Source organism: Phyllobates terribilis, unplaced genomic scaffold, assembly GCF_046119375.1.
Source record: "Phyllobates terribilis strain yellow unplaced genomic scaffold, ASM4611937v1 Scaffold_1__5_contigs__length_1240528914, whole genome shotgun sequence".
NCBI lineage: Eukaryota > Metazoa > Chordata > Amphibia > Anura > Dendrobatidae > Phyllobates > Phyllobates terribilis.
In genome coordinates, this window is record NW_027362761.1 from 542,913,950 (window position 1) to 542,932,966 (window position 19,017).

At 42.5% G+C, this 19,017-nt stretch overlaps 1 protein-coding gene across 3 annotated transcripts in view; it reads left to right on the top strand.

The window, feature by feature from the left end:
- Positions 1-19,017, top strand: part of KIAA1328 (KIAA1328 ortholog) — a 161,311-nt gene that overhangs the window by 127,853 nt on the left and 14,441 nt on the right. For all 3 annotated transcript variants that reach the window (XM_073680433.1, XM_073680434.1, XM_073680435.1), the window contains exons 9-10: positions 6,700-6,848; positions 12,776-12,872. In XM_073680433.1, the coding sequence (XP_073536534.1) occupies positions 6,700-6,848; positions 12,776-12,872 (246 nt within the window). The remainder of the gene's footprint in view (positions 1-6,699; positions 6,849-12,775; positions 12,873-19,017) is intronic.

The following is a 19,017-nucleotide window of genomic DNA, read 5'->3' on the forward strand; positions in this document are numbered from 1 at the left end:
ACCATGTACATTTTACTCAAAAATATACCTATAAAGAGAAAAAACTGAGAAAATGATTATATATATTATAATTATACACTACCGTTCAAAAGTTTGGGGTCACCCAGACAGTTTTGTGTTTTCCATGAAAACTCATACTTTTATTTATCAAATGAGTTACAAAATGAATAGAAAATATAGTCCAGACATTGACAAGGTTAGAAATAATGATTTTTATGAGAGAGAATAATTTTCTCCTTCAAACTTTGCTTTCGTCACAGAATGCTCCCTTTGCAGCAATTACAGCATTGCAGACCTTTGGCATTCTAGCTGTTAATTTGCTGAGGTCATCTTGAGAACTTTCCCCCCCATGCTTCCTGAAGCCCCTCCCACAAGTTGGATTGGCTTGATGGGCACTTTTTGCGTACCTTACGGTCAAGCTGCTCCCACAACAGCTCAATGGGGTTGAGATCTGGTGACTGCGCTGGCCACTCCATTACAGATAGAATACCAGCTGCCTGCTTCTTCTCTAAATAGTTCATGCATAATTTGGAGGTGTGCTTTGGGTCATTGTCCTGTTGTTGGATGAAATTGGCTCCAATCAAGCGCTGTCCACAGGGTATGACATGGCGTTGCAAAATAGAGTGATAGCCTTCCTTATTCAAAATCCCATTTACCTTGTACAAATCTCCCACTTCACCAGCACCAAAGCAACCCCAGACCATCACATTGCCTCCACCATGCTTGACCGAAGGCGTCAGGCATTCTTCCAGCATTTTTCTGATGTTCTGCGTCTCACTGTTCTTCTGTGTGATCCAAACACCTCAAACTTTGATTTGTCTGTCCATAAAACTTTTTTCCAATCTTCCTCTGTCCAATGTCTGTGTTCTTTTGCCCATATTAATCTTTTCCTTTTATTAGCCAGATATGGCTTTTTCTTTGCCACGTTGCCCTGAAGGCCAGCATCTCGGAGACGCCTCTTCACTGTAGACGTTGACACTGGCGTTTTGCGTGTACTGTTTAATGAAGCTGTCAGTTGAGGATCTGTGAGGCGTCGATTTCTCAAACTAGAGACTCTAATGTACTTGTCTTGTTGCTCAGTTGTACAGCGGGGCCTCCCACTTCTCTTTCTACTCTGGTTAGAGCCTGTTTGTGCTCTTCTCTGAAGGGAGTAGTACACACCGTTGTAGGAAATCTTATTTTTTTGGCAATTTCTCGCATGGAATAGCCTTCATTTCGAAGAACAAGAATAGACTGTCGAGTTTCACATGAAAGTTCTCTTTTTCTGGCCATTTTGAGAGTTTCGTAGAACAAACAAATGTAATGCTCCAGATTCTCAACTAGCTCAAAGGAAGGTCAATTTTATCGCTTCTGAAATCAGCCAAACCGTTTTCATCTGGGCTAACATACTTGTGCAAGGGTTTTCTAGGGTTTTCTAAACATCCATTAGCCTTCTTACACAGTTAGCAAACACAATGTACCATTAAAACACTGGAGCGGTGGTTGTTGGAAATGGGCCTCTATACACCTATGTAGATATTGCAATAAAAACCAGACGTTTGCAGCTAGAATAGTCATTTACCACATTAACAATGTATTGAGTGTATTTCTGATTCATTTAATGTTAGCTTCATTGAAAAAAAATGTGCTTTTCTTTCAAAAATAATGAAATTTCTAAATGACCACAAACTTTTGAACGGTAGTGTATCTATGTATGTTGATCTATCAAAATACAAAATTACTAAACTCGATCAGTAAACACTGTAGTGTTTTGTTTTTTGTTTTTGTTTTTTACCTCACCAAAAATTCAATCAGAACGTGCCCAAAAAATGGTACCAGTGAAAACCAGCCCTAGCTTGTCTCCATCAACTGAAAGAGTTTCAGAAAATGGTAACAGGCCAAATTTTTTTTATTTTTTACGAAATTTTTTTTTATTTTTCACCACTTCATAAAAAAAAATCTCATTTTGCTTTCGCCATAATTGTACGAACCTGGATTACTATGTTGCCAGGTTTCTTTTTTATTGCACAATAAATGATGTAAAAACAGAACTAACGTCAAAATTGCGACTGTTTACTGCCCTTGGAATTTTTTTCCTGCTTTGCACTATACGGTAAATTGTACGATGTCCTTCAAAACTACAAAACCATTAGGTGGAAGACGATAAAACGAACACTCAAAAACGGAGAGTTGTAAGGTTGGGTTAAAGTCCACACGACCGCCATCGTAGCTGCCGATAGTGATGGCACGGGCTTTTCTTACCAGTAAAGTTGCAGATTTTTGCTGATCAAGTGACGCAAAGAAGTTCATCTTATAGCAAAGTTTGTGGATTTGTAAAAAAAAAAAGTCCTCAAGACTATTTCTGCTACGTCTGGACATTTGTTCAGTTGTAAGTTTCGAAAAAGTAATTGCGCCCCCTCCAGTGATTTCTTTATCCTCACTTCAGGGTTATAGGGCGCCTTCACCTTTCTGAGCTCTCAGGTATTACATAAATCTAGCGTGATTTATGTAAGCAGATCTTAAAGTAAACCCTGTGACAAGCATGAAGGATTTGGTGTCATTTAGGTAAATTCCTAGCAGCAGAATGGATTGCTCTGCCTTGCCTGTACATACGTCTTCTCAGGATCGAATTTTTTGCTGCCGGATTTTTTTTTCTTTTTTTAATGTGATATATGTTCCGAAAGATGCCATAAAACACGTCAGCCCGGTAATATTGTGTGATGCATCGGCAGCCTCGACTGTAGCCAGGGGCTGTGTGATGTGTCGCGGTGCACCAGCCACAGCACCGGCTTTCTGTTAAAAGTTTATAATACACCCTTTAGCAGTCGAGGCAGTGAAGTCAAGTGAGAAGGACCCTAATGTTCCCCAACACTCGGTGAGCACCAGAGCCACCACATGGAGCCTTATGGGGCATGTAGATGTGTGGATTTTGGCCTGTCAATGCACCTTAACAAGCTCAGATTAACTATTTGCAAGTCCATCCTGTTTACACAGGCGGATGACCAATTATGGTGGCAGATCACTAGTGAATTCATGTGATCATCAGCAGCACAGAGGAGCAGCGTGCCGGCGGGCGTCCCTTGAGGGTCGGAGCCCCGTGTGGGGCAGCACATGCAATATGCTGCCAATAACAATATTTTTGCTGACGTAAACTGTCCCTTGCCCTGATTAATCCCCAATAATTGGGAGCAAGTATTTCTATGAACTTATTTTCCGATTTATCTGCGGCTTTAAATGCCGCTGTACTGAAATGCCAGACACAGCTGATAGAAAAGTGGGGCACTGTTTCTGGAAAAAGTGATATTCCTCATTATGGTAACCCCTCCCAAAAAATCACTTGGCCACTACATGTCTTCTTTTTGTGTAAGTCGCTGGCCACAGAATATTGCAAAAAAGTTGAGATGAATTTCTGAAAGTCGGGACCAGGTCTCTTAGGCATACAGGTATGAGTGGGGGGGATCTAAAGAGGTTGTCCACCATTGGGGATATTTGTTTTCTTAAATTCTTGTGTATAAGGCTAAAAATAATTTTTACACTGGAGTTTAATTACAATTTTTGTAAAGTTTGCCTTCTATAGCCTCTGTTGCACTGTCTATTGCTGGCTGCAGAATGAGTTGACTGAGAATCTGTCAGTGAGCTCATTCTGTTGATTTGATAGCATTTGTCACTCCATTATTTGTTTTTCTTAGCTGATTTATGACCACATGCCACATAATTTGAATGTGCCTGGAAACAGAGCCTGAAAAAGCCAAATAGTGCAATGTTTTTAATGAAACCCAATTGCAAAGTGATTTTGGCTCCAAATACATGCACTTAAATGAAATATATATAATGCTTGATCTCTCCTCTGGTGGCGCTACAGGGAAAAAAGTTTCCTTAGTCGATATGTGAGGATCCCAGCATCTATGTAATTAAAGGACCCTTGTAACACGGGTGGTTTAAAGTGTACAACCCCTTTAAAGGGAAATTGCAGATTTCTTGACAGCGGTGCTTCGATTGTCTTACAAACCTGTACTGAGACTTCGTCTGACCAGACTTGGATCCGTCATGCTCTGTGTGTTGCCCGTAAAATCAGAGTTTAATTTCAGGCAAGTTTCTCCACTTACACTTTGAAAATGAATTTTAGTTGTCTCTTAATGGACGTTTGCTTTTATCATCTGCAAGAAGAAGCGACGGCTGCTCCGTTAAAAGCGCTTTCTAATGCCGAGACGCCTCGCCTAAGCCTAAAGAGGAGTAAATAAGGCCCCATTAGAAGTCCTCGGATTGCAAGGAGCATTGGTCCCAGTAGCCCTTTGTAATGTCCATTAATGCCTTTCCTGAGGATCCGCATCTCATTTTCCAGAGCCATTTAGTCAAACGTGCGATTATTTAGAAAGTTAATTCATGCATGCCGAATTGTAGCTTAAGTAATGCGAGGGGCGGAAGGTAAAGCTCTGCGGAGACCGCAGTCCTTTTTGTTATTTAATGATCAGCCATAATTAACTTGCAAATTTGAAATAATTAGAACAAATTAAAGGTATTTAACTTCCCCATCCCTGAAGAAAAATTCAGATTGCACCAAACTCGTCTCTAAATTATTCACAACGTGGAGGTGTTTGCTTCAATGTTCTGCTGCTTTATGGATATTCTGATGATACCAGCAATCTGCCGCCATCAGCCTCATCAGATCTGTACTGCGCTAGTACAGAAATGATGGCAGCGTGTGATCGGCACAGGTCTGATTGTACAGTGCTACGGGACTGACGGACACTGTGTGCACAAGGGATGTACGGAAGGCTGCAGGGGGATGTCTGAAAAACGGGCACCGTGTGCACATAGGATGTAAGGAATGCCGCAGGGGATGTCTGAAAAACGGGCACCGTGTGCATATAGGATGTAAGGAATGCCGCAGGGGATGTCTGAAAAACGGGCACCGTGTGCACGTAGGTTGTGAGAGGGGCCGCAGGGGATGTCTGAAAAACGGGCACAGTGTGCACGTAGGTTGTGAGAGGGGCCGCAGGGGATGTCTGAAAAACGGGCACAGTGTGCATATAGGATGTAAGGAATGCTGCAGGGGATGTCTGAAAAACGGGCACTGTGTGCATATAGGATGTAAGGAATGCTGCAGGGGATGTCTGAAAAACGGGCACAGTGTGCATATAGGATGTAAGGAATGCCGCAGGGGATGTCTGAAAAATGGGCACAGTGTGCATATAGGATGTAAGGAATGCCGCAGGGGATGTCTGAAAAACGGGTACCGTGTGCACATAGGATGTAAGAGAGGCCGCAGGGGATGTCTGAAAAACGGGCACCGTGTGCATATAGGATGTAAGAGAGGCCGCAGGGGATGTCTGAAAAACGGGCACCGTGTGCATATAGGATGTAAGGAATGCCGCAGGGGATGTCTGAAAAACGGGCACCGTGTGCATATAGGATGTAAGGAATGCCGCAGGGGATGTCTGAAAAACGGGCACCGTGTGCACGTAGGTTGTGAGAGGGGCCGCAGGGGATGTCTGAAAAACGGGCACAGTGTGCACGTAGGTTGTGAGAGGGGCCGCAGGAGATGTCTGAAAAAACGGGCACAGTGTGCACGTAGGTTGTGAGAGGGGCCGCAGGGGATGTCTGAAAAACGGGCACTGTGTGCATATAGGATGTAAGGAATGCTGCAGGGGATGTCTGAAAAACGGGCACAGTGTGCATATAGGATGTAAGGAATGCCGCAGGGGATGTCTGAAAAATGGGCACCGTGTGCACGTAGGTTGTGAGAGGGGCCGCAGGGGATGTCTGAAAAACGGGCACCGTGTGCACATAGGATGTAAGGAATGCCGCAGGGGATGTCTGAAAAACGGGCACCGTGTGCATATAGGATGTAAGGAATGCCGCAGGGGATGTCTGAAAAACGGGCACCGTGTGCACATAGGATGTAAGAGAGGCCGCAGGGGATGTCTGAAAAACGGGCACTGTGTGCACATAGGATGTAAGAGAGGCCGCAGGGGATGTGCATCGTGTGCACATATGAGAACAACCGGGTGGGATATTAGTGAGGCAGAGATTGGGATGTCTAAAAATCAAGAGGTGGGAGAGATGGAGGGACTAAGGGAGGGGGGTTATGAGTGGGATACATTAGGGGATTAGAGCTATAAGATGTGAGCAATTTAGTAAATGGGATATTGATGGATACAATATGGAGAGATGAGACTGTTATACAAGTTGAGGGCAGGGGATATTTTGTATGAGTGACAGATCTGTGTGTGGAAAAGCCGAGTGATATCCCATATGGCTACTTGTTCATGAATGTACATATGCATATGTCAGGGAATTAGAAAAGTTAGATAGTCCTCATTGCTGGTGATGTGGTGTCACCCTGCCGGTCCCAGGATCCTGTTCTGTAATCCATGGCTACCTGCTGTCCGGATTGCTGGGTAACCCTTATATTGTAGGAGGATACATAGTCCGTAAATACATTACATAGCAGCTCTCTTCGGGCTATGTGGGCGCTATAGCCACGTTGATCATGTTTCTCGGATGATGCTGACCATTTGCTCAAAAGATTTGCAAGTTGTGGATATAACCAAAGCAGTTAAAAAGATGGTCCACTTTCTGGCGCAGGTCAGTGTCATCTCGTCAATATTCAGTGCCATGCCAGCTTTTCTATACTCAGTGCCATTGTTCCTGACCTGCTCCTGGTGAAATGATTTTTGTTGGCTCCTCATAATTGAATGGTTTCTCTCTTCCTTGCAGCCCAGTGATCCCGACCCCTCCATCCAGTAAGAGCAGGAGAAAACCGCAAAGTCCTAGCAAAAACGTGTCCGATGTAAGAGCTTCTGGATTAGATGTCGATGGTCAGGAAGACGGGTCACGTGTCCGGCCGCAAACCGCAGTCCGTAAAGGTAACCAGGTCCACTCCGTAATAAAAAGCACAATGAGTTTATCGTTTAATCCGGCGTCATTGAGATTAGTGGATTATCAGATCTAAAAGGATAGATGACCTGCCATAAACATCAGAAGAGACGCCGGGGTACCGCGGGGTAGTGGGAGACTCGCCGTGCTCTGGTTTTCCGACCACGGACTACATGCCAAGGTCCTGCAAACTTTTTTGCTCAATTATAGGGTTAATCTTCTGAATGCCGTGATCGTAGTATTTTATTTATTTCTTTTACTCACTTTATATAGCGCCATTAATTTTACAGACATTATTCATAGTCCGAGACTGAGGTGAAGGGTACCCTTTGGATTGCGATCTAGTGACCCTGTTGGGGCATTAAAGAAAAAAAAAAGTTTTGTAAAAATAAATGCCAATCCTTTCCGAAAAAAAAACACTTTTTATTGAATAGTACACACATTTGGAAATGTACAGTGTCATTTACGATGAGTGGTGTATGCTGGAAAAATAATGAAATAACCGTATTTTTCAGACTACAAGACGCACCCCAGGTTTAGACAGTGGAAAATAAAAATATTTTGATATCTAAAACTTTCCTGCTGGTCATTGAACTATGGTTATACTTGATTTTTTTTTTAATAAAGTATTTTTATTGAAATTTTCCAACAGAAAATGGAAGGGAAAGCGGGTATAAAAAAGGGAAAGCACAGCACAGTCGTCGCCTTACTGATGTAGCCTAAGGAAGAAACATCTCTCTCTTTGGGTGTCATTGCAACGCTAATGTGATGTACTATCAAAGAAAAAGCAATCTCTGCCTGGAAGTGCATTGGGGGTGTGAGAAGCACTTTGAGTGTACACACCCCCAATGCACTTCCTAGCTAATTTAAATATAGAGTCAAAGCTCGATTTCAAAGTGATTGCACATCGGATTACTACAAGACAGGTATCCTTGTTATTGTAGCACTATGATGTAAGGAGTTAAATCGTCCTGACAGATTCCATTTAAAAGTACGGCATTACTTATTTTATTTTTTTTTTTTGCATATAAAAAAATTCTATTACTATGACTTTCCAAATTTTGTGTTGTACGAATGTCAGAGCCCCTTTATCCTTCACGAAGGCTGTAAGATCTCATTGCCTTTTTTTTTCTCCTCGTGCTTTGTGCACCTTTATTGTTGCTGGCACCATACAAATAAACACAATACAAAAAAGCTAAGAAATTGCAAAGATTTGATCTGGAAGTAAAGAAATAACCCGTGACGCCCAGCCAGACCGTCCTTGCATTAAAAGGAGTTTTTTTTTTTTTTGCTCCCGCTCCACAGAGTGTCGGCAGGTTGAACCCGAGCGGCAGGCGAGGTTAATCCCTTTCACTGCACAGCAACAAAAGCTCAGAGTCTGCAGACTGGTGTCCAGCAAAAATCAATTTCTAATTTGAAGCAAAATCAGTTTTGACTAACAGGGGTTCAGGCCCTTTTACTGGGGCTGTATAGTCCGCTGACATTTCAGCGCTTTGTGTTGTGCTCATCGAATTCACACAGTCATTTTCCAGCTCTTCAGTCCGGGATGAGGCAGCGCCAATCAATGCCTCTTGGAAGATTGCGCTTTCTGCCGGTAAACTTTCTGAGCTGTGTTTATATGAAGCCCCTTCACTGTATTAATGACAATATTCAGCATCGTCTTATTGCCATAATTTTCTAAAATCGCTGTAAGAATGTATAGTTTTTCCAAGATTTCTTTAAAAAAAAAAAAAAAGTCTGATCGCATCAAGTCACCATACTGCCAAAGACGACAACGAGAATCTGATCGTAGAACAGGCGAAAACCTTCTTTTTGCTCCCTGACTTCAGACTGAGGATCAGCTGACTTATTCTGCTCATACAGCGTATTACTCCCCGTTTCAGGCAGAGGTTAGGGTGTGGTGATTCTGCATTTACATTGCAAAATAATCGTGACTTTCAAAAAAAAAAACCAATAATCTTCCAGTATAAACAGGCCACCGATCACCTTATCGAACCGCTTCATCGAATTAAATGATCTTTTGTGCAGTCCTGTACTGAGAACTAGTACTGATCGCTCAGTGTGCAGCATTTACTTTGGTCTGCCTGTGCAAACAGGCGGTTGTATCGTTCTTCCAAAATAAACAAACTCTTTGGGTTCATTTACACTTGCAGATAATCATTTAAACATTGGCTGATGCAATGGTAACTAACAACCAGCAAGTGTTTACACAGGATGAGAATCGTGCATGAAATGGTTGAATAGCGATCGTCCCACTCCTCCTCCTTTTTGTTGGTCTAATCATTCAACGAGTGAGCAATCTCATTTTATTTATTTTACTCACTTATACAGCACCATTAATTCCACAGCGCTTTACATACATTATCTTCGCTGTCCCCATTAGGGCTCACAGTCTAGATTCCCTATCAGGATGTCTTTGGAGTGTGGGAGGAGACCGGAGAACCCGGAGGAAACCCACGCAAACACGGGGAGAACATACAAACTCCTTGCAGATGTTGTCCTTGGTGGGATTTGAACCCATGACTCCAGCGCTGCAAATCAACAGTGCTAACCACTGAGCCACCGTGCTGCCCTATATTACACAATCTTAAGAAGATGATCGGGAATTTTCCCGTTAACGATTTCATTCATGATGAACGAGCATTTTTGGACATATCGTTCAGTCGCTCGACAACTTCACATTACACAATTATCGTGAAGGATGGATGTTTAGCGTTGGAATCTTGACAGATTATACGCCTTTACTTAGAGTTTCCAGTATGACATGAGCGACACAGGGCTCAGAGTACTCCCTGCTTGGAATGAGTGGACCTGAGGAAGGTCAGGTTCCACCAAACTTTAGTCCAAAGTTCGGTTCGGATACCAGAACTGTACCTGAATTTTAACCAGAACATGAACCCCATAGAAGTCAATGGGGGCCCGACCTTTAGACAGTCCCTCTCCCTCTCCTAAAATGGACTTCCGAGAGAAGTCACTGTTCGGATTTCAGCACCGGACGCTAGGAGTTCAGTACAAACCCCGGACTTTACAGTTCGGGTTCACTTATCTCTACTCCTTGCTCCTGTGATCACTTTGTACAACTTTAAAGATTGTCCCTTTTTTATATCTTCAAAAGCACCCCTAACCCTGATGAGTCTGTGTTGGACTCCCAAAAAGTGCCCCTAAAAAAGACCCCGAATCTTCCCACCCACTACAATGTCTCTTTCATGACCCCCATACATTAGAATGCCGACTCAGTATTAAACCCTCAGAAGCCAAGGCCGGAAGAAATAGATTCAAATGGAATAGGAAATTTCAATAATCTATACTTGTCCCTCCTGGAGATGGATTCACTTCTGCTGTTGGCTGAAAAAACTGCATTAAAAACTTAAAGTAGTTAAATTAGAGTACATAGAAGGCAGTATTATAGTAGATATATTCTTGTACATAGAAGGCAGTATTATAGTAGTTATATTCTTGTACATAGGGGACAGTATTATAGTAGTTATATTCTTGTACATAGGAGCAGTATTATAGTAGTTATATTCTTGTACATAGAAGGCAGTATTATAGTAGTTATATTCTTGTACATAGAAGGCAGTATTATAGTAGTTATATTCTTGTACATAGGGGACAGTATTATAGTAGTTATATTCTTGTACATGGGAGCAGTATTATAGTAGTTATATTCTTGTACATAGGAGGCAGTATTATAGTAGTTATATTCTTGTACATAGAAGGCAGTATTATAGTAGATATATTCTTGTACATAGAAGGCAGTATTATAGTAGTTATATTCTTGTACATAGGGGACAGTATTATAGTAGTTATATTCTTGTACATAGGAGCAGTATTATAGTAGTTATATTCTTGTACATAGAAGGCAGTATTATAGTAGTTATATTCTTGTACATAGAAGGCAGTATTATAGTAGTTATATTCTTGTACATAGGGGACAGTATTATAGTAGTTATATTCTTGTACATGGGAGCAGTATTATAGTAGTTATATTCTTGTACATAGGAGGCAGTATTATAGTAGTTATATTCTTGTACATAGGAGCAGTATTATAGTAGTTACAGTGCCTACAAGTAGTATTCAACCCCCTGCAGATTTAGCTGGTTGACACATGCGGAATTAACTTGGCATTGTGACATTTGTACTGTAGATCAGCCTGGAAGTGGGAAATGCACTGCAGCAAATTTTGTTTTTTGTTTTTTTTAAAACGTTAAAAGTTAATTCAGAGTGTCATTTATTATTCAACCCCTCAAACCACAAGAATTCTGTTTGGTCCCCCTAAAGTATTAAGAAGTAGTTCAGGCACCAAGAATAATGAGCTTCACATGTGTGGATTAAAGATCTCTTTTGCCAGCCTTTTCTGACTATTTAAGACCCTCCCCAAACTTGTGAATAGCACTCAGACATGGTCAACATGGGAAAGACAAAGGAGCATTCCAAGGCCATCAGAGACAAGATCGTGGAGGGTCACAAGGCTGGCAAGGGGTACAAAACCCTTTCCAAGGAGTTGGGCCTACCTGTCTCCACTGTTGGGAGCATCATCCGTAAGTGGAAGGCTTATGGAAATACTGTTAGCCTTCCACGGCCTGGACAGCCTTTGAAAGTGTCCTCCCGTGCCGAGGCCAGGCTTGTCCGAAGAGTCAAGGCTAACCCAAGGACAACAAGGAAGGAGCTCCGGGAAGATCTCATGGCAGTGGGGACATTGGTTTCAGTCAATACCATAAGTAACGTACTCCACCGCAATGGTCTCCGTTCCAGACAAGCCCGTAAGGTACCTTTTACTTTCAAAGCGTCATGTCAAGGCTCGTCTACAGTTTGCTCATGATCACTTGGAGGACTCTGAGACAGACTGGTTCAAGGTTCTATGGTCTGATGAGACCAAGATCAAGATCTTTGGTGCCAACCACACACGTGACGTTTGGAGACTGGATGGCACTGCATACGACCCCAAGAATACCATCCCTACAGTCAAGCATGGTGGTGGCAGCATCATGCTGTGGGGCTGTTTCTCTGCCAAGGGGCCTGGCCATCTGGTCCGCATCCATGGGAAGATGGATAGCACGGCCTACCTGAAGATTTTGGCCAAGAACCTCCGCTCCTCAATCAAGGATCTTAAGATGGGTCGTAATTTCATCTTCCAACAAGACAATGACCCAAAGCACACAGCCAAGAAAACCAAGGCCTGGTTCAAGAGGGAAAAAGTCAAGGTGTTGGAGTGGCCTAGTCAGTCTCCTGACCTTAACCCAATTGAAAACTTGTGGAAGGAGCTCAAGAATAAAGTCTACATGAGACACCCAAAGAACCTAGATAACTTGGAGAAGATCTGCATGGAGGAGTGGGCCAAGATAACTCCACAGACCTGTGCCGGCCTGATCAGGTCTTATAAAAGACGATTATTAGCTGTAATTGCAAACAAGGGTTATTCCACAAAATATTAAACATAGGGGTTGAATAATAATTGATCCACACTTTTATGTTTAAAATTTAATAAAATTCAACTGAGCAACATAACTTTTTGGTTTGTAAGATTTATGCTTCTGTTCATAAAACCTACTCTCGTTTGCAGTTTGAAGGCTCTAACTTATTTGCATCTTATCAAACCAGCTAAATCTGCAGGGGGTTGAATACTACTTGTAGGCACTGTATATTCTTGTACATAGGGGGCAGTATTATAGTAGTTATATTCTTGTACATAGGGGGCAGTATTATAGTAGTTATATTCTTGTACATAGGGGGCAGTATTATAGTAGTTATATTCTTGTACATAGGAGGCAGTATTATAGTAGTTATATTCTTGTACATAGGGGGCAGTATTATAGTTATATTCTTGTACATAGGGGCAGTATTATAGTAGTTATATTCTTGTACATAGGGGCAGTATTATGCTTTTATGTCATGCCTCCACTACTTGTCTCAACAGGATCTAGAAAAGATGCCGCTAACTCGCCTGCAATGAAGAGTCCCAGGATGGAGATGAAAACAGCTGGGACATCAGTGGAGCACAGAGACCCCTACAGGTAATAGTAAAGGCTGATTACATCCTGTATTCTGTACAGTCTGTATTGTGATACTCCACAGAGGACTCTGCTTTAATATCGGTCTAATCTAAAGGCCCTGTCACACATGGCGACGCTACAGCGATCCCGACAACGATACGACCTGTCAGGGATCGTTGCTGCGTCGCTATGTGGTCGCTGGTGAGCTGTCAAACAGGCAGGCTCACCAACGATCAGGGGAGCAGCGACATCGTGGAAGGAATCTTTCCACGATGTCCTGCTCCTGGTTACCAGCCTGTTGAAGCAGGAGCAGGCTGGTAACCATGATAAACAGCGCGTTACTAGGGGCACACTCGCACTTAGTAACCCGCTGTTTATCATGGTTACCACTCTGCTACGGACAGCGGGAGGTTACCGCTCACCGTAGCAGAGTGGTAACCATGATAAACAGCAGGTTACTAAGTGCGCGTGTGCCCCTAGTAACGCGCTGTTTATCATGGTTACCAGCCTGATCGCTGGTCCCGCTGGTCACACACAGCGATGTGTGCTGACCAGCGGGAGGGCAACGACCAAGAAGAGGTCCAGGACATTCTGCAGCGATCAGCGACCTCACAGCAGGGGCCTGATCGCTGCAAAGTGTCACACATAGCGACATCGCTGGTGAGGTCGCTGTTGCGTCACCAAAACCGTGACTCAGCAGTGATCTCGCTAGCGATTTCGCTATGTGAGACGGGGGCTTAACGTCCAAAAGTAGTCCACTCGAGCTGTATCTGTATTGAAAACACACATATAATCCGCGAGGGTTTTTTCCAGCAGCGGTGGCATCTATCCTCTGGCAGGTCCTGTTTTCCAGGTCGGCAGGCATCGTGCACCTGACGTATAGGGTTTTTGCAGGTTCTTTCTACTTTGGTGGAGTCAGCAGTACTTAATCTCCATATGCCCTAAGTGAACGATAAAAAGGAGGGTTTTCCCGATTCTAAGCAGATCTGTCAGGATCCTAAGAGAAGATGCCAGGTCCGATGATCTCAACCTTATTAGTGTAATGCTGTTGCATTTGCTGTATCTTCACTCATCCTGTCAATCATGCTTTGAGTTCGGGTTGCGGACCCTCGGCAGTAGTGTCCTCTTACGTGTCCTAGTCTAATTTAAAGGTAATTTGGGTTAAGGTCACCAAAATGTGGCGTACTTTATACAGAGTGTGATAATGAAAAAGGTGTAGGACGTATGTTAATATTCAGCGACTCCATCTCCACAGTCGGCTTTTTCTGTCATCCATGAACGACTAGGGGGGGAGAAGGTGAGAGAAGGGGGTCTCTGCCTATAAATCTGTTTGTTTATTGCCTGTCAGTAGAAATCCTCCGTAATTGAAACTTACCTGAAATTGAGACGTTCTCCCCGTGTATGGAACAAAAAAAACCCGTCTTTTGAATATAAATTGAAAATCAAGTCTCGGTAATTGACAGGAACAGTTACCTCGATCCCATAATCCTGCCTTATTGGGATTGGCGTCTGAGGCCGTTTCGAGGCATTTGATATAAATTTAAATGCATTACTTTTGAAATGGAGTATAATTATATTCAGGAATATTATTTCTTGCTGGTGGCAGCTTTTTTTTTTTTGTATGCCTCTTACCTATTTTCATCAATATTTCATTCCTGAATGGGATGAGACAAAATCCCCCGAAATGGAGACAGAATGAACCCTCGCCGGAGCCACTAAATGCATTAAAACCGAGGCGGTCACAATCATTCTCCGCCGTCTGCATAGAGAGGATTGTGATGAGAAGAATTGTTTCCCGGCTGGACATCTAATGATACAGCTCCTTTCTTATAAAGGTTAACGTGTTTTTGCACCACACTTGGACATAACCGTGACCTAAAACTGATTTACGGGGAGCACCTGGTCGTGGCTGGTTTATGGGGAAATTACGGTCTTTCCACTGCCTGATTGTGGCCCCAACATTGCTCACTGGAACCTTCAGTAGTTTAGAAATGCTTCTGTAACCAATGCCATCAGTATGTTTTGCAACAATAAGGTTGTGAAGGTCTTGAGACAGCTCAGTGGTTTTACCCATCTTGAGATGTTTGTGTGGCACCTTGGTAATGAGACACCTTTTTACAGGCCATCAGTTGAACCAGCTGATATTATTTTTCACTAAGTGGCTGGATTGCTTTCTAATTACTGATAGATTTCAGCAGGTGTCCATGGCTTTTTGCACCTTTCTTCACCTGTTCAATACATATTTCCCTTTGTCATTTCTCATTATTTCACATAATTTATGGACATCTATTCTTTGATTTCTTTGCCTGTGGATTGGATATTACCGACATCTGGAGAGAAAATACTGTCAAAAGCACCTTTAGAAATATATTTACTTAGTAAATTGGTGACGTGTTCAATACTTATTTCATCTCCTGTGTATATATAATTATTTTTTTTTTTTTTTTGCTATTCGGTGTCAATAATTTTTTTTTTTTCACAATCTGCCTTCTTAAATCATTATTCTGCTGGATGTTGAATGAGTTAACTGAGGAACCGTCTGTGAGCTCAATCTGATGGGAGCGTTTGTAATGGACGCCATAAACAATAGATAACTGTAAACCGATTGATGTTCAATCGACGGCCGTCTCTCCTGACTTTCCCATGCACCGGAGCGCTCACACCGCTGAACAAAAGGACCAACATTCTGATATCAGACATGCGGAATCCTTATCTCCCGCTGACATAATCCCGCACACATTACTGTCGGCCGAGTCCGCGGATGTTAGCGGGTTCATCTGACAGTTTAAAAAAATAAAACGCCCAAGTGTAATAATGAATTCTAGTTATTATTGTTTATGGATTCACAGCCCATTTCATTTAAACACCAGTAATATAACTCTGCTCAAATGAAAGCTGTCATGTGTTATATAAACGTCTTTTGGAGGCATTTTGTTTTTTGTTTAAATGCATGTAATTTTTGCATCATTTATCTTCTGTTACACTGGCAGCAGAATGAAGAAACTGAGAATCTGTTAGTGAGCTTGTTCTGAAGATTATATTTTTTATCTTATGCCTTCTGAGCTCCAGGTGAGCTCTGTGATCATAAATCAGGTTAGAGGAGCTCAGATTTCAGGAGGAATACACTTCAGGACATGAAAAATGTCTGTAAAGCGCTGTGGATTCAATAACGCTATATGAGCAAATAAAAAATGAAAAGATGTCGTGTGCACATACCCTTAAGATAATCTCATCCGATCAGAAGAACTCGCTGACTGATTCTCATCAGTTATCTCATTTTGCAGCCATCAATGCAGTGCAACATACAGACACCACAGAAGGCAACCTGTGCTTTCATCCCCCTAAAACCATTTGTGACACTGGTAGCCCTTTAAGAGGTAAAGCTCTCGATCCCTATATGACCCAAAGGTTTCAAGCAGCAAGAAATCGAGGTTTGAAGCTGTCTGGAAGTTCATTGGGGGCATGACGATGCACTTGCATGGAGTCAAATCATCACAACACCTCTAGATAAATTCCCAAAGTGGTATAATTTCCAAAATGGGGTCACTTGAGGGGGGATTCTGCTGTTCTAGCACTTAGGGGCTCTGTATATGGAGCTGCAAACTACTCTCGGAAAATCTGCGCTCCAGGAGGCAAATAGCGCTCCGTCCCTCCGGAGTCTCGCCGTATGCCTAAGCAGTACTGTACAGCCACATATGGGGTATTTCTACATTCAGCAGAAATTGTGGGACAAATTTTGGTGCCACTTTTACCCATTTCCAAGCGAAAATGTAAAATTTGGGGCTAAAACAAAATCTTGGTGGTATAAATGTAATTATTCTTTCTTCACTGCCTAATGGTATAAAATTCTACATCCCACTTGTGGCGTCAATATGATCACTGCACCCCTAGATGAATTCATTGAGAGGTGTAGATTGTAAAATGGAATCAGTTATGGGGGTTTCTGCTGTTCTGGCACCTTAGGGGCTCTTCCAAAGTGACATGGCACCCTCAAACCAGTCCAGCGAAATCTTAACTCAAATATGGCGCTTCTTTTCCTTCTGAGCTTTCCACTGTGCCTCAAAAGTAGTTTTCGACCACATATAGTGCTTGAAAATAATATAGGGTGCTTAGTTAACGTAATTTTGATAGAAAAAAAAAAAAGTAAAAGCCACCCCACCACGTCAAGGTGACCCTATTCAGAACGGTCCTAACCTTTAGTATTAAAACCTTACCATTTGTCACGTGACGTACTGACACCTGGCTAATGGACACCTAGCCATTTTTTTATCAAAATGTTAACTAAGCACCCTATATTTCATGCACTATTGTTATGTTTTTATTTACTGCAGGGTATTTGCTGCTTATGTTTTTATCTTTGTCTGTTTAGTGGCCTGTGTGAATATGCGCCTACATTCTGCATGCACACCAACGTATATTCCAGTTAATCTCTCTAGGTTTTTCCTTCAGTTTTTTTCCCTCTGTGCAAATAAGGGTGTGGCCTCCCTTTTCCTTGAGTTGGACATTACATTCATATAGTTCCCAATGGCTTGGTGTCCATTAGCCGGGTCTCAGTCCTTCTCAGTCCTTATTCACATGTACGTCATTTGACATATGGTAAGGTTTTAATACTAGAGGTTAGAACAGTCTCGAATAGGGTCACCTTGACGTGGTGGGATGGCTTTTACGTTTTTATCAAAATTGTTATGTAAGCACCCTATATTATTTTCATGCACTAATGCTGTTTATTTATCGCAGGGTATTTGCTTATTATGTTTTTATCTTGGGTTTTGTCCGTTTAGTGGCCAGTGTGAACATGCGCCTACACGCTGCATGCACACCAGCTTATATTCCAGTTCATCTCTTTAGGTTTTTTTGCAATAATAGAGCCTAATGAATGTTAAACAATTCGAATTTAGGATTTAGCAGTAAAAAACTCAGTCGAAACTTTAAACATCTGGTTTGAGTGACTGGCAAACTGCATGCATATTTTGGTCCTGCAATGCATCTGAAACTTGATGTCTCGAGACCAAAGTGTATGCACAGCCTTAAGCTGGCCAAAAACATTAGACTTTTATGTTCGCCAATATTGATGGGTTTGGCCGCCGGTCTTATTTGTGTGGGGTGCCAGCCAAATGATAGTTGGGAGAGATGTCAATCAGGCATGTCTGATTTTGACTGCGATCGCACTGTTCTCCCGGATATAAGCCGCCGTCCAACATGTCAGTCAACGGCTTTCTCATGGAGAACAAAGGAACGCTGAGCCAAACCAGCCATAGAGTCTGCTTAGATGACTGTCAGCTGAATGATCGTTCGGCCAACAGCCATCTGTGTATGGCTGACTTTAGTCTTGAGCTGGAGATGTTGGCCAAACACTTACTTTAATCAACGGCATTCATCCCCGACTACCCCAATAGGGAGAGAGCCATTGTCAGAAATCTGTCTGCTGCTTACCTCCCCTGAAATCGAGGATCAGTATGTCGGGAGTCCACCATGCACAACAGGTGGTTGGCCGATTCTGCCAAAATTGACAGGTTTGTCCGACTGTTTCCTAATGCTCCCTTAGGCTCAATGTGACTCCAAGATCCATATAAAATAAGTAAAAGCAAAGCATTTACACAGATGCTCCACTGTTTATGTAGATTTATGCTTCAAAGTGATTAATAAATCAGCATCTTAGTTTTGCAGGAAGGAGTTTCCTCGTGCCGGCCAAATGCCAAGTTTCGTTTCACACTTGGCAACCTTCACGTAGTGGTAATTTATAGTTTCGAGGAAAAGAGGAGGGAAAAAAAAAAGTCTACAAACCATGAACTTTTCTTCAGTCCAACTTTTCCTTAAAGGTGGCTGAGAGGGGGGAGTGGGGGAGACTGTGACATTTGCAGTCCTGATGTGGTGAAGGGGGAATGTCAGATTAAACTTGTTTCTTTATTTTATTATCTCTTCAGTGAAAAGTGCAAGTAGCCAGAATTGACCGGTGCGGCTCCATATGCAGGTGATAAAAGCCGGCATCGCTAAATTAATCTCCCACTTACTCCGGGAGCAGGTCGTTAATTGTCCTCTCTGCTTGCTGTCGATATGTGAAAATTTTCATTCCCCATTCAAGACAGGGGGGAAGGTTGTAGCCGAAAATGTTAGCATTTGCATTTTTATTTGTTGATTTATATAAAGGACAGCCTCTCCCGGCAAT